This window comes from Anomaloglossus baeobatrachus, chromosome 9 (genome assembly GCF_048569485.1).
Source record: "Anomaloglossus baeobatrachus isolate aAnoBae1 chromosome 9, aAnoBae1.hap1, whole genome shotgun sequence".
Taxonomy (NCBI): Eukaryota; Metazoa; Chordata; class Amphibia; order Anura; family Aromobatidae; genus Anomaloglossus; species Anomaloglossus baeobatrachus.
The window spans coordinates 144,610,369-144,627,220 of NC_134361.1; the positions used below are offsets into that span (position 1 = coordinate 144,610,369).

The 16,852-nt window shown below is 49.0% G+C and overlaps 1 protein-coding gene across 2 annotated transcripts in view; it reads right to left on the reverse strand.

Moving 5' to 3' along the window:
* Nucleotides 1-16,852, reverse strand: part of PDZD11 (PDZ domain containing 11) — a 99,992-nt gene that overhangs the window by 12,645 nt on the left and 70,495 nt on the right. For both annotated transcript variants that reach the window (XM_075324005.1, XM_075324004.1), the window contains one exon: nucleotides 10,377-10,437. In XM_075324005.1, the coding sequence (XP_075180120.1) occupies nucleotides 10,377-10,437 (61 nt within the window). The remainder of the gene's footprint in view (nucleotides 1-10,376; nucleotides 10,438-16,852) is intronic.

Below are 16,852 nucleotides of genomic sequence, written 5' to 3' on the forward strand. Positions count from 1 at the left end.
CGGCTATACCGGGGGTATACCGCACATCATTTGCTACCTGCGGTATACCCCCGGAATTTCGCAATTACATTACAGTGAATGGAGTGAAATTCCGGGGGTATTCCGCAGGTAACTGCGGAAAATAATGGACATGCTCATTTTCTCAAGAAAGTTTCTTGAGAAAAATCCGCAGCGTGCGCACAGCTATTTTTGTTCCCATAGGTTTTGCTGGGAAATGTCTGCAGAAAGATTTCAAACCTTTCTCAAAAAATTTCCGCAGCAAATCCACGGGTAAATCCGCGGGTAAAACGGCCTAGTGCGCACATAGCCTTAAAGTTCAAATCACCTCCCTTTCCCCCCATGGAAAATTAAAGAGTTAAAAAATAAATAAATATACACATATTTGGTATCGCCGTGTTCAGAAATGCCCGATCTATCAAAATATAAAATCAATTACTCTGACTGGTAAACTGCGTAGTGGCAAAAAAAATTCCAAATGCCAAAATTACGTTTTTTGGTAGCCGCAAGTTTTACGCAAAATGCAATAACAGGCGATCAAATCGCAGCATCTGCTCAAAAATGGTACCATTAGAAACGTCAGCTCGAGACACAAAAAATAAGCAGTCACTGAGCCATAGATCCCAAAAAATGAGAACTCTACGGGTTTCGGAAAATGGCGCAAAACGTACGCCACTTTTATTGGACAAGCTTGTGAATTTTTTTTAACCCCTTAGATACAAGTAAACTTATACATGTTTGGTGTCTACAAACTCGCACCGACCTCAGGCATCACAACACATCAGTTTTACCATATAGTGAACATAGTGAATAAAACATCCCAAAAACTATTGTGCCATCACACTTTTTTTGCAGTTTTTCCACACTTGGAATTTTTTTCCAGTACACCACATGGTAAAACTTATGGTTTCATTTAAAAGTACAACTTGTCCCGTAAAAAACAAGCCCTCATATGGCAAGATTGACGGAAAAGAAGGGAATTTTGTTTACTTAACGTAAATTCCTTTTCTTCTAGCTCCTATAGGGAGACCCAGACAATTGGGGTGTATAGCTACTGCCTCCGGAGGCCACACAAAGTATTACACTTTAAAAAGTGTAACCCCTCCCCTCTGCCTATACACCCTCCCGTGCATCACGGGCCCATCAGTTTTGGTGCCAAAGCAGGAAGGAGGGAAAACTTATAAATTGGTCTAAGGTAAATTCAATCCGAAGGATGTTCGGAGAACTGAAACCATGAACCAAAAGAACAATTCAACATGAACAACATGTGTACACAAAAGAACAACAGCCCGAAGGGAACAGGGGCGGGTGCTGGGTCTCCCAATAGGAGCTAGAAGAAAAGGAATTTACGGTAAGTAAACAAAATTCCCTTCTTCTTTGTCGCTCCATTGGGAGACCCAGACAATTGGGACGTCCAAAAGCAGTCCATGGGTGGGTAAAAGAATACCTCGATAAAAAGAGCCGTAAAACGGCCCCCTCTTACAGGTGGGCAACCGCCGCCTGAAGGACTCGCCTACCTAGGCTGGCATCTGCCGAAGCATAGGCATGCACCTGATAGTGTTTCGTGAAGGTGTGCAGACTCGACCAGGTAGCCGCCTGACACACCTGCTGAGCCGTAGCCTGGTGCCGCAATGCCCAGGATGCACCTACGGCTCTGGTAGAATGGGCTTTCAGCCCTGAAGGAATCGGAAGCCCAGAAGAACGATAGGCTTCAAAAATCGGTTCCTTGATCCACCGAGCCAAGGTAGACTTGGAAGCCTGCGACCCCTTACGCTGGCCAGCGACAAGGACAAAGAGCGCATCAGAACGGCGCAGGGGCGCCGTGCGAGACACGTAGAACCGAAGTGCTCTCACCAGATCTAACAAGTGCAAATCCTTTTCACATTGGTGAACTGGATGAGGGCAAAATGAAGGTAAGGAGATATCCTGATTGAGATGAAAAGTGGACACCACCTTAGGGAGAAAGTCCGGGACCGGACGCAGAACCACCTTATCCTGCTGAAATACCAGGTAAGGGCCTTTGCATGACAGCGCTGCAAGCTCTGACACTCTGCGGAGTGAAGTAACCGCCACTAGAAATGCCACCTTCTGCGAAAGACGTGATAGAGAGACATCCCGCAGCGGCTCAAAAGGTGGTTTTTGAAGAGCCCGTAGAACCATGTTGAGATCCCAGGGTTCCAGCGGACGCTTGTAAGGTGGGACTATGTGGCAAACTCCCTGCAGGAACGTGCGGACCTGCGGAAGCCTGGCTAGACGCTTTTGAAAAAACACGGAAAGCGCCGAGACTTGACCCTTGAGAGAGCCGAGGGACAAACCCTTGTCCAATCCCGATTGAAGGAAGGAAAGAAACCTGGGTAAGGCAAACGGCCAGTGGATAAACCCCCTCTCAGAGCACCAGGCTAAGAAGATCCTCCAAGTTCTGTGATAGATCTTGGCTGACGTTGGCTTCCTGGCCTGTCTCATAGTGGCAATGACATCTTGAGACAACCCTGAGGACGCTAAGAGCCAGGACTCAATGGCCACACAGTCAGGTTGAGGGCCGCAGAATTCAGATGGAAAAATGGCCCTTGAGATAGCAAGTCTGGTCGGTCTGGGAGCGCCCACGGTTGCCCCACCGTGAGATGCCACAGATCCGGGTACCACGACCGCCTCGGCCAATCTGGAGCGACGAGGATGGCGTGGCGGCAGTCGGACCTGATCTTGCGCAACACTCTGGGCAGCATTGCCAGAGGAGGGAATACATAAGGCAGTTGAAACTGCGACCAATCCTGAACTAAGGCGTCCGCCGCCAGAGCTCTGTGGTCCTGAGACCGTGCCATGAATGCCGGGACCTTGTTGTTGTGCCGAGACGCCATGAGATCGACGTCCGGCGTTCCCCAGCGGCAACAGATCTCTTGAAACACGTCCGGGTGGAGAGACCATTCCCCCGCGTCCATGCCCTGGCGACTGAGGAAGTCTGCTTCCCAGTTTTCTACGCCCGGAATGTGAACCGCGGAGATGGTGGAGGCTGTGGCCTCCGCCCACAGCAGAATCCGCCGGACTTCTTGGAAGGCTTGACGACTGCGCGTGCCGCCCTGGTGGTTGATGTACGCAACCGCCGTGGCGTTGTCCGACTGTATGCGGATCTGCCTGCCCTCGAGCCACCGATGGAACGCCTTGAGGGCTAGATACACTGCCCTGATCTCCAGAACATTGATCTGAAGGGAGGACTCTGTCGGAGTCCAGGTTCCCTGAGCCTTGTGGTGGAGAAAAACCGCTCCCCATCCTGACAGGCTCGCGTCCGTCGTGACCACAGCCCAGGATGGGGGCAGAAAGGATTTTCCTTTCGACAGAGAAGTGGGGAGAAGCCACCACTGAAGAGAGGTCTTGGCTTCCAGAGACAGAGAGACGTTCCTGTCCAAGGACGTCGGCCTCTTGTCCCATTTGCGGAGAATGTCCCATTGGAGTGGACGCAGATGAAATTGCGCAAATGGAACTGCCTCCATTGCTGCCACCATCTTCCCCAGGAAGTGCATGAGGCGCCTCAAGGGGTGCGACTGTGCCTGAAGAAGGGATTGTACCCCTGTCTGCAGCGACCGCTGTTTGTCCAGCGGCAGCTTGACCATCGCTGAGAGAGTATGAAACTCCATTCCGAGGTACGTCAGTGACTGGGTCGGAGACAATTTTGACTTTGGAAAATTGATGATCCACCCGAACCTCTGGAGAGTCTCCAGAGCAACGGTCAGACTGTGTTGACAAGCCACCCGTGAGGGTGCCTTGACTAGGAGATCGTCTAGGTAAGGGATCACCGAGTGGCCCTGAGAGTGAAGGATCGCTACGACGGATGCCATGACCTTGGTGAAGACCCGTGGGGCTGTCGCCAGGCCGAAAGGCAGTGCCACAAACTGTAGGTGTTCGTCCCCGATGGCGAAACGCAGGAAGCGTTGATGCTCTTGAGCGATCGGCACATGGAGATAGGCATCATTGATGTCGATTGATGCTAGGAAGTCTCCTTGGGACATCGAAGCGATGACAGATCGGAGGGATTCCATGCGAAACCTCCTGGTTGTCACATGTCTGTTGAGCAATTTTAGGTCCAAAACGGGACGGAATGAGCCATCCTTTTTTGGCACCACGAACAGATTGGAGTAAAAACCGCGACCGCGTTCCTGAAGGGGAACGGGGATCACCACTCCTTCTGTTTTCAGAGTGTCCACCGCCTGAAAAAGCGCAACGGTCCGCTCGGGGGGCGGAGATGTTCTGAAAAAACGAGTCGGAGGACGAGAGCTGAACTCTATCCTGTAACCGTGAGACAGAATGTCCCTCACCCATCGGTCTTGGACATGTGGCCACCAGGCGTCGCAAAAGCGGGAGAGCCTGCCACCGACCGAGGATGCGGTTTGAGGCGGCCAAAAGTCATGAGGAGGCCGCCTTGGAGACGGTGCCTCCAGCGGTCTTTGGAGGACGTGACTTAGACCGCCATGCAGAAGAGTTCCTCTGGCTCTTCTGTGGTCTGTTGGACGAGGAGGGTTGGGATCTGGCTGAGGGCCGAAAGGACCGAAACCTCGCTTGAACTTTCCGTTGCTGAGGTCGGTTTGGTTTGGGTTGGGGTAAGGACGAGTCCTTTCCCTTGGATTGCTTAATAATTTCATCCAATCGCCCGCCAAACAGTCGGTCGCCAGAAAAAGGCAAACCGGTCAAGAACTTTTTGGAAGCAGAGTCTGCCTTCCATTTGCGTAGCCACATGGCCCTGCGGACTGCCACAGAATTGGCGGATGCTACCCCTGTACGGCTAGCCGAGTCCAGGACAGCATTCATGGCGTAGGATGCAAATACTGACGCCTGAGAAGTCAAAGATGTTACTTGTGGCGCAGCGGTACGGGTGACTGCATTAATCTCAGACAGACAAGCTGAGATAGCCTGGAGTGCCCACACTGCTGCAAAGGTTGGGGCAAAAGACGCGCCTATGGCTTCATAGATGGATTTTAGTAGGAGCTCTATCTGCCTGTCCGTGGCATCCTTGAGCGATGCACCGTCAGCCACTGCTACTACGGATCTAGCCGCCAGTCTAGAGACTGGAGCATCCACCTTGGGACACTGAGCCCAACCCTTAACCACGTCAGCGGGGAAGGGGTAACGTGTGTCATTAAGGCGTTTAGTAAAGCGCTTGTCCGGGAAAGCCCTGTGCTTCTGGACAGCATCTCTAAAGTTAGAGTGATCGAAGAAAGCACTCCGTGTACGTTTAGGAAACCTAAACTGGTGTTTCTCCTGTTGTGAAGCCGAATCCTCTGTAGGCGGAGTTGGGGGAGACAGGTCTAGCACCTGGTTGATGGACGCTATAAGATCATTTACTATGGCGTCCCCTTCAGGTGTATCCAGATTGAGAGCAACGTCAGGATCAGAGTCCTGAGCTGCGACCTCCGCCTCCTCCTCTAGAGAATCCTCAAGCTGAGACCCTGAGCAGCGTGAGGAAGTCGGGGAAGAATCTAAGCGAGCCCGCTTAGCTGGTCTGGGACTGCGGTCCGTGCCGGAGTCCTGCACGAAATAACTAGAGGCCACACCAGGAACACGCTTAGTCGCAGACCGAGAGGGGCCTGGGGGTGATCCCGCAGTGCCCGGGGCCTGTGTAAGGGCCGGTCTGGACTGCAAAACCTCTAGAAACTTAACAGACCATTTATCCATAGACTGAGTCATGGAATGAGAAAGCGACTCAGAGAGTTTGTCAGCTAAAACAGCAAACTCTGTCCCTGCCATCTGGACAGGGGGGGCCGGTGGTTCTACCTGGGCCGAGGGACCCCCTAGTGCCTCAGGCTCCGGCTGAGCGAGTGCCACAGGGGCCGAGCATTGCTCACAGTGAGGGTAGGTGGAACCTGCAGGTAACATAGCCGCACAAGAGGTACAGGTAGCAAAATAACCCTGTGCCTTGGCCCCCTTGCTCCTTGTGAACGACATGCTGTTGTCTCCCAGGAGCGTGATCACTGAGGGTATATAGCCACAAGTTAACAATACAGCTGAACCGGAAAGTATACAAATATAATGTATCTATATACAGGTCAGCACCCCAGGGGGACCAGCACCGGTAACCGGTGTGGCTTACCAATCGCTCCAGCGGTGTGTGGCCACCAGATTCCCTGCCTCGGGTCTCCCAGAGCTGCAGCCAGAAGTCCTCCACCGGCAGGATGTGTTAAAACATGGCTGTCGGCATTCACAGGGGAGGAGGGAGCCGTGGGCGGACTTACAAAAGTGCGGGAATCTGGTGCCCCATAGGGAATAGTGAGGGGGGAGGAGGACAGCTATGTGTGCTCCAGCCCTCACTGTCGGCGTCAGCCCGACCGTCCCGCCCTTGCCCCTGACTGGCAGGCCCGTGGGCGGGCGTTTAATGTACTAGGCCGCAAAAGCCAGGGACTAAAGTAGAAACCGCGGCCGACAAGCAGGCATGGTCGGCGCGGTAGTCCCGGACAAAAAACAAACACTGCAGGCGCTGCAGCGTCTGAGGCCCAGGTGCTCCATGCACCGTCCCAAAGGGGACACAGAGTACCTGTAGTTGCAGGGCCTTGTCCCTGACGATACTCAGTCTCCTGTCCGGCAGATACCACCAGGGGCTGCGGAGGGAGCCCGGTCCCAGTGTCTGGATGACCGGTTAGGATCCCACTTCACCCAGAGCCCCTAAGGGATGGGGAAGGAAAGCGGCATGTGGCTCCAGCCTCTGTACCCGCAATGGGTACCTCAACCTTAACAACACCGCCGACTCAGTGGGGTGAGAAGGGAGCATGCCGGGGGCCCTGTTAGGGGCCCTCTTTTCTTCCATCCGAAATAGTCAGCAGCTGCTGCTGACTAAAATGTGGAGCATTGTGTGCATGTGTGCCTCCTTCAACACAAAGCTAAAAACTGATGGGCCCGTGATGCACGGGAGGGTGTATAGGCAGAGGGGAGGGGTTACACTTTTTAAAGTGTAATACTTTGTGTGGCCTCCGGAGGCAGTAGCTATACACCCCAATTGTCTGGGTCTCCCAATGGAGCGACAAAGAAATAAAAAAGTTACGGCTCTCGGAAGAAGGGGAGCAAAAAACCAAAAACGGAAAGTGCCCCGGGGCTGAAGGGGTTAAAGAAAACGCACTGACAAAAACGCATTGAAAATACATGCAGTTTCACAGTGGGTTTTTTTCACACGCAGTGTTTACAGTTGTCAAGTCTGCCAGAGGGTGCATTTTTTTCATCAAATCAAGAACGCAGCGTGTGCACATACCTTAACCCCTTCAGCACCAGGGCATTTTGCGTTTTTCAGTGTTTTTTTCCCTCTTTCTTCAGAGAGCCGTAACTTTTTTTTTTTTCCGTCAATCTTGCCATATGAGGGCTTGTTTTTTGCGGGACGAGTTGTACTTTTAAATGGAAGCTTAAGTTATACCATATAGTGTACTGGAAAACGGCAAAAAAATTCCAAGTGCGGAAAAATTGCAAAAAAGTGATCGCACAATAGTTTTTGGGATATTTTATTCACTGTGTTCCCTATATGGTAAAACCGATGTGTCAGTGTGATGCCTCAGGTCGGTGAGAGTTTGTAGACACCAAACATGTATAGGTTTACTTGTATCTAAGGGGTTAAAAAAAAAATCTGAAGTTTGTCCAATAAAAGTGGCGCATGTTTTGCGCCATTTTCTGAAACCTGTAGCGTTCTCATTTTTTGGGATCTATGGCTCAGTGATGACTTATGTTTTGCGTCTTAAGCTGACGTTTCTAAATGGTACCATTTTTTCACAGATGCTACATTTGATCGCAAAACTTGCGGCGACCAAAAAACGTAATTTTGGAGTTTGGAATTTTTTTGCCGCTACGCCATTTACTGATCAGATTGATTTTATATTTTGATCGGGCATTTCTGAACGCGGCGATACCAAATGTGTATAGCTTTATTTTTTTAACCCTTTAATTTTCAATGGGGTGAAAGGGGGGGTGATTTGAAATTTTAGGTTTTTTTTTTTTAATTTTTATTTTACTAGTCCCCCTAGGGGGCTGTATAGATCAGCAATCTGATCGCTCTGTCATATCTCCAGATCACAGCTATAGAGCTAAGATCTGCAGATATGCTGCTTTACTTTCAATGCTGGTTGTATACCGGCATTGAGAGTAAATGACTCGTTAGCTACAGGCGTCATCACATGACTCTCTGCTACCATGGCAACCACCGGAAGTCACGTGATCATGTCACGTGACTGCCGATAGGGGTGGGGTAAGTCAGAATAATGGCGGCGCGCATATACATCTTGCTGCTAGATTTTGGCAGCGAGATGTAAGGGGTTAATAGTCGCGGGTGGAAGCGATTCCACCCGCGACTAGCAGGCACACATGTCAGCTGTTGAAAACAGCTGATATGTGCGCAGATCGCCGCCGCCTGCCCATGGCAGGGATTAACCGCACACGATCCATGACTACCCAGTACATTATGGATCATTCCGTTTGTATATGCTCATGAGTTTATAAAATAGGAAATCAAAGTCTTACGTACATAGAATTCTACTCAAATATTATAGCAGTGCAAATGTCAGTATCTGAAGAAAACTGCACAATTCTACAAAATCCCCCATAAATAAACAGAACAGTTGACTTGACCCAGCGTTCTGAAGCGGGGAAAACGGACACAGGTACATGCGTCACTGCTGATGACAATTAGAATGGTAGCATGTCTCTGTGGGAGTTCTAACATGCTAAGAGGGCAGAATGAGCGCAGGAACTAACGCCCTTGCGACTAATCTCCCCGCTCATTAGGATATCATAGCGGGTCTTTAGAAATACTTTTTCTAAAGATCTCTTTATCTATGCTATTGTACACAGGGATGGTTAAGCAGGGATTAGCAATATACATCCAGAACTGCTCGTGGTTCTGGGTGCATATTGCACCTGACAGGTTCCCTTTAAAGTCGTATTTAGGAATATTAATTGAATAGGCTTGGTTACACAATGCGGCCATAAATCTCACAGGAAAGGACCATCACTCCTTTTTGCAATGTACCAGAAAATTGCACCATTTGTGACAGCTAACGGAGGAAATTTAGAGAAGGACGGGAATTTTCTAGCATCGTCACTGCAGAGTAGGTCTAAAAAGAGAGCAGTCATGTGTTAGGAATATGTGCTACTGCTCAAGCAAAAGAAACAAGAACATTTATCTATCCTGGAAAATAGCACAGCTGCGCTGACAATGCTGCGCGGTCCCCATCCTCAGCCATGATTTAACGGGGTATTCAGACTACAGACACTTGGGGTATATCTTACTATCTAAAAGAGGAGGACCTAAAACATGAAAGAAGGAAACGACACGAAGTGGTGATCGCCCTCACATACATGTTGAGGACCAGAGAGAAAACCATTCCACAGGCCGAAAGATGTATGCAGGGCAATTCCCAGTAGCACTGGTTATTAGGGGGTCCCTGTGACAGCCTGTGCAAAGGTGAAAAGTTGTCATCTTTGTACACTCTTCATTATATTCAGACTGCAATAGTTCACAATTTTAGGATAGGAGGAGCATTATAGAAGATTTAGAGTATAGGTATGTTTACCTCATTCAGATTTATGGAAAAAATATCTAGTTTCTACAACAAATCTGCCTCATTTAAACATTATTTAAGGGAATAGTTTTTGCCATCCACAATTGGGGACACATTCCTTTTTTCACCTAATAATTTTTTTTTTTATTTAAGCATTGTAGATAATTGTTATTTTTGTCCTTACATGCATGCTGATGCTTGGTGGGCAGGTGTGACCCCCATCGATGGGCTCCGGATGTAAGTGAGATGCAGAGCGCAGCAGCACTGCTCACTGTGTAGTGGCCGTAGAGGAGTACTGCAGCTCATGTCCATCACAGTGAGCGCGGGGGGTGTTCAGACTCTGTACTGCTGCTGGTGGTGCTCGCAGCCCCCGCCGCTCTCTGAGGTGCCGGACCCCCACTACTTCCATATTGAGGACTTATCCTAGATATAGCTCACCAATACCTCTCAATTCAGACAACCTCAATGCCATAACCATTTTAACAAACCATTTTCTGGCAATGCATTTCCTTTTAATCAAGTTATGTTAAACCTTTTTTTTCTAGATTTTTTTTCGGGGTGATAATAATTATAATAAAAAAAATGTATTAGTGAGTTTATGAGGGAGTGATTTAGCACAACGAGACAGGACTACGGCATTACTTCTAAATTGTGATTGTGAACTGGGTAAAGGTGAAGCTTGATTTTTGGCACCGCCTGATTCACCTGGTGCAGTGTCTGCCTCCTAGTGGCAGCAGCCTATATCTGCAATCTCTCTCTGAATGACATGACAGTGAAAAAGTCCAATAATCAGTCCATGCATGCAGTGGTCTGTATGGACAGATGAATGAGCACAATCCATTACCTTTGCCAGATACTTACTGTATGGGAAGTATCGCACTTGCATATAGATTTCTCTAGCCGTCTTCAATATCTCCACTGCCTAAAGGAGAAGCACAAGAACAGTGATGGCGGAGTCTTAAGTAGCTCCATACAGCACATATCAGAGAGATTATTATAACAAGCTCCAATTACAGTCAGTCTACAGCCCTCATTATACTAGAAGTGTAATATTGCGAGGAGTACATCAGGGCGTAATTATAACATCAATAACCTGCCTTGTTCTACAGAACCTTGGCTCACCAGTAAGGTGTGTTACTGTCGGAGGTGATGAAAGATGGCGCTTTAGTGGAAGCCATCTATATATACAATTGCCTTATTCTGTCTGTCTGTCTGTCTGTCTTGCTCCAAAATTGTGTCGTGACAGTGTCGTTACAGTGACAACTGTCGGATTGGCTGCTAGGCTCGGCCTGGCCCACCACCGCATGGATTGGCCCTCCGCACGCATCGCCCGCTCCCGCTCGCCTCAGCCTGGCCCCGCCCCCCCGCATGGATTGGCCTCTCGCCACGGCCCTCCGCACGCATCGCCCGCTCCCGCTCGCCTCGGCCTGGCCCCGCCCCCCGCATGGATTGGCCGCTTGCCACGGCCCTCCGCACACATCACCTGCTCCAGCGTACACCGGCTCCCGGTACACATGTGCAGGGAGCCGGCATATGCTGATGCCTCGCCCGCTCGGCCCCACCCCCGGCGTACATAACTTTGCGATGCTGGGATCGTGACTGAGCCGGTGTACGCTGGTAACCATGACACACATCAGGTAACTATAGGAAGCGCTTCCCTTAGTTACCCGATGTGTATCATGGTTACCAGCGTACACCGGCTCCCGGTACACATGTGCAGGGAGCCGGCATACGCTGACGCCTCGCCCGCTCGTCCCCGGCACACGTTGGCACGCTCGGCCCCGCCCCCGGCGGCCCCAGCATGGAGGATGGAGCATGATGGGGGGGTGTGCAGCATGGAGGATGGAGCACGATGGGGGGTGTGCAGCATCGGGGATGGAGCACGATGGGGGGTGCGCAGCATGGCGGATGGAGTACGATGGGAGGTGTGCAGCATGGAGCACGATGGGGGGTGCGCAGCATGAGGGATGGCGCAGGATGGGGGGTGCGCAGCATGGAGCACGATGGGGGGTGCGCAGCATGGAGCACGATGGGGGGTGCGCAGCATGGAGCACGATGGGGGTGTGCAGCATGGAGGATGGAGCACGATGGGGGGTGCGCAGCATGAGGGATGGAGCACGATGGGGGGTGCGCAGCATGGAGTATGGAGCACGATAGGGGGTGCGCAGCATGGGGGATGGAGCACGATGGGGGTGCGCAGCATGGGGGATGGAGCACGATGGGGGGTGCGCAGCATGGGGGATGGAGCACGATGGGGGGTGCGCAGCATTGAAGGATGGAGCACGATGGGGAGTGCGCAGCATGGAGCACGATGGGGGGTGTGCAGCATGGAGGATGGAGCACGATGGGGGGGGTGTGCAGCATGGGGGATGGAGCACGATGGGGGTGCACACCTCCCCCAAAAACACACACACCGCCATACGCGCACCGCACAACACACCACACACACTGGGAACCACAAACACCGCCCTACACAGACACCCACACACAGACAACGCCGCACACACACAACACCCAACACACAAATGTACGCACATACCGCGCAACACACACACCTTGCACAAAACATACCTTCCCCCAAAACACACACGCACCACACACACAAACCGCGCAACACACAGCGCAACACACACACACAGCGCAACATACACAACGCAACACACAAACACCGCTCTCACCCCCCCACACCCAGACAACACCCGGAACACTTACAGCGCCCTACACAAACACTGCCAACTACACACAACATCTATATATATATATATATATATATATATATATATATATATATATATATATATATATATATATATATATATATAACAAAAATCATACATACAACTACACAATACGTAAAATCTAGAATACCTGATGCGTTAGAATCGGGCCACCTTCTAGTTTATCATAACTGCAGATTAGTACAAGGACAGTAAAAAGAGCGCTCCACAGCTGCAACACTCCCCTCCTGTACAACAGCTTTTATGCAGAGCCGAATCTAACCTGTATCTGAGGCAAAATGAGAACTGGAGCAAAACTGATTATTTTGTAATGAAAGTCACAGTGGGCACAGAAAGTATTCAGACCCCTTTACATTTTTCACTTTGTTTCATTGCAGCCATTTGGTAAATTAAATAAAGTTCATTATTTTTTCTCATTAATGTACACTGCACCCCATCTTGACAGAAAAAAAAAAAAAAGAAATGGAGAACTTTTTGCAAATTTATTAAACAAGAAAAACTAAAATATGACATGGTCATAAGTATTCAGACCCTTTGCTCAGTATGGAGTAAAAGCACCCTCCCTTTTGAGCTAGTACAGCCATGAGTCTTCTTGAGAATGATGCAACAAGTTTTTCACACCTGGATTTGGGGATCCTCTGCCATTCTTCCTTGCAGATCCTCTCCGGTTCCGTCAGGTTGGATGGTGAATGTTGGTGGACAGCCATTTTCAGGTCTCTCCAGAGATGCTCATTTGAGTTTAGGTCGGGGCTCTGGCTGGGCCAGTCAAGAATGGTCACAGTTGTTCTGAAGCCATTCCTTTGTTATGTTAGCTGTGTGCTTACAATCATTGTCTTGTTGGAAGGTGAACCTTTGGCCAAGTCTGAGGTCCAGAGCATTCTGGAAGAGGTTTTCTTCCAGAATATCTCTGTACTTGGCCGAATTCATCTTTCCTTCAATTGTAACCAGTCGTCCTGTCCCTGCAGCTGAAAAATACCCCCATAGCATTATTCTGCCACCACCATGTTTCACTGTTGGGATTGTATTGGGCAGGTGATGAGCTGTGCCTGGTTTTCTCCACACATACCGCTTAGAATTATTACCAAAAAGTTCTATCTTCGTCTCATCAGACCAGAGACTCTTATTTCTCATAGTCTGGGAGTCCTTCATGTGTTATTTGCAACCTCTATGCGGGCTTTCATATGTCTTGCACTGAGGAGAGACTTCCATCAGGCCACTCTGCTATAGAGGCCCAACTGGTGGAGGGCTGTAGTCATAGTTGACTTTATGGAACTTTCTCCCATCTCCCTACTGCATCTCTGGAGCTCAGCCACAGTGATCTTGGGGTTCTTCTTTACCTCTCTCACCAAGGCTCTTCTCCCACGATTGCTCAGTTTGGCTGGATGTCCAGGTCTAGGTAGAGTTCTGGTTGTCCCAAACTTCTTCTATTTAAGGATAATGGAGGACACTGTGCTGTTCAAACCTTGAGTACTGCAGAAATTCTTTTGTAACCTTGGGCAGATCTGTGCCTTGCCACAATTCTGTCTCGGAGCTCCTTGGGCAGTTCCTTTGTCCTCATGATTGTCATTTGGTCTGACATGCACTGTGAGGTCTTAAGGTGGTGTCACACACAGCGACAACGACGTCGCTGCTACGTCACCATTTTCTGTGACGTTGCAGCGACGTCCCGTCGCTGTCGCTGTGTGTGACATCCAGCAACGAGCTGGCCCCTGCTGTGAGGTCGCCGCTCGTTGCTGAATGGCCAGCTTCATTTTTTGGTCGTCGCTCTCCCGCTGTGACGCACAGATCGCTGTGTGTGACAGCGAGAGAGCGACGAAATGAAGCGAGCAGGGAGCAGGAGCCGGCATCTGACAGCTGCGGTAAGCTGTAACCAAGGTAAACATCGGGTAACCAAGGTGGTTACCCGATATTTATCTTCGTTACCAGCCTCCGCCGCCCTCACGCTGCCAGCGCCGGCTCCTGCTCTCTGCACATGTAGCTGCAGTACACATCGTGTAATTAACCCGATGTGTACTGTAGCTAGGAGAGCAGGGAGCCAGCGCTCAGTGTGCGCGGCTCCCTGCTCTCTGCACATGTTGCAGAACAGCGACGCGTGTCGTTATGATCGCTGCTTCGGCTGCTGTGTTTGACAGCTAAGCAGCGATCATAACAGCGACTTACAAGGTCGCTGCTACGTCACTGAAAATGGTGACGTAACAGCGACGTCGTTGTCGCTGTCGTTTAGTGTGACCCCAGCTTTATATAGACAGGGGTGTGCCTTTCCAAATTATGTCCTATCAGTTTAATTAAACACAGCTGGACTCCAATGAAGGAGAAGAACCATCTCAAGGAGGATCTCAAGGAAATGGACAGCATGTGGCTAAGGCTGGCTTCACATCAGCGTTTTTTTTTGCCTTCAGACAAAAAAACGCAAACTGCATGTTACTGGATCCGTTTTTTTTTGGAGGACAACGCATGCCACCGCAAGTAACCTGAACGTTTAACTGGATCCGTCTACCGGATCCAGCATGAAAACGGACCGTTCACTTGCGTTTGCATGCTGTTTTTTTTTTTTTCTTAGTTTTGACGGATCCGTTTTTACTATGTCATCTGCCATTCAGCTCTGCTACATGGCCGCTGACAGCAGACACAGACAGAGCCATGTAGCAGAGCTGAATGCCCGCTGACAGCAGACAGAGCCGCGCGATCAGAATGAAGTCGGATGAACTTCACCCGACTTCATTGACATCCCGCGGCTGTGTGTGTCATGGCCTGATTTTCTGTCACCAGTGAAGGTCTCTCACCGGTGACCGCAAATCCCATGAGTGACAGAAGTGATCTCCGCTGTCAGCGGTGCCGTCACTGAGGTTACCCACGGCCACAACTGCAGTCCTCCCGCTAAGATCTGTGGCCGCAGGTAACCTCAGTGACGGCACCGCTGATAGCGCGACTCACTTCAGTCGCTGCGGGGAGCTCACAGAGAGTGGTCGTGGTCTGTGACCGCTCTCTGTCAGCTTCTGATGTAGCAGAGCTGAAAGCGTCGTCGTGGGACCTCGGTGGATTACGTCGGACATGGAAGGGTAATTGGGGACTTTAATAAAGTGGTGAAAGAGGTTGTTGTTTTTCGTCATTTATTACAAATAAAAGGATTTTTTGGTGTAGGTCTTCATTTTCTTTAACCCCTTAAGGACGAAGCCAGTTTTGTCCTTAATGCCCAGGCCATTTTTTGCAATTCTGACCAGTGTCACTTTATGAGGTCATAACTCTGGAACGCTTCAACGGATCCCGGTGATTCTGACATTGTTTTTTCGTGACATATTGTACTTCATGATAGTTATAAATTTAGAACGATATTTTTTGCTTTTATTTGTGAAAAAATCGGAAATTTGATGAAAATTTTGAAAATTTTGCAATTTTCAAACTTTTAATTTTTATGCCCTTAACCCAGAGAGTTATGTCACACAAAACAGTTAATAAATAACATTTCCCACATGTCTACTTTACATTAGCGCAATTTCTGAAACAAAATGTTTTGGGGTTAGGAAGTTAGAAGGGGTCAAAGTTCATCTGCAATTTCCCATTTTTTCAACAAAATTCACAAAACCATTTTTTTAGGGACCACATCACATTTGAAGTGACTTTGAGAGGCCTAAGTGACAGAAAATACCTAAAAGTGACACCATACTCAAAACAGCACCCCTCAAAGTACTCAAAACCACATCCAAGAAGTTTATTAACCCTTCAGGTGCTTCACAGGAACTAAAGCAAAGTGGAATGAAAAAAAGCAAAAAATAAAATTTTACCTAAAATGTTGCTCTACCCCAAATTTATTCACTTTTAGAAGAAATAACACAACAAAATGAACCCCAAAACTTGTTCCCCACTTTCTTATGAGCGCGCCAATACCCCACATGTGGTCAGAAACCTTTGTTTGGACAAATGGGAGGGCTCGGAACAGAAGGAGCAATATTTGAATTTTGGAAAGCAAATTTGGCTGAAATAGATTGCGGGCACCATGTTGCATTTACATGTCCGCTAAGGTACCTAAACAGCAGAAACCCCTCACAAGTGACACCATTTTGGAAACTAGACCCCTTAAGGCTTCTATCTAGGGGTATAGTGAGCATTTTGGATCCACAAGTACTTCACAGATTTTGATAACGTTACGTTGTCACATTGAAAATTTTCATTTTTTTCTCAAAAATGTTGCTTTAGCATCAATTTTTTCACTTTTTCAAGAGGTAATTCCAAAAATTTGACCCCAACGTTTGTTACCCACTTTTTTATGAGCGCGGTGATACCTCACTTGTGGTCTGAAACCTTTGTTTGGAGAAATGGGAGGGCTTGGAACGGAAGGAGCAATATTTGAATTTTGGAAAGGAAATTTGGCTGAAAAAGATTGCAGGCACCATGTCGCATTTGGAGGACCCCTAAGGTACGTAAACAGCAAAAAAACACCACAAGTGACCCCATATTGGAAACTAGGCCCCTCAAGGAATTTATCTTGATGTTTGGTGAGTACCCTGAACCCCCAGGTGCTTTACAGAAGTTTATAACGTTGAGCCATGAAAATAAAAAAATAAAATTTTACCACAAAATTGTTACTTCAACCAGGTAGCT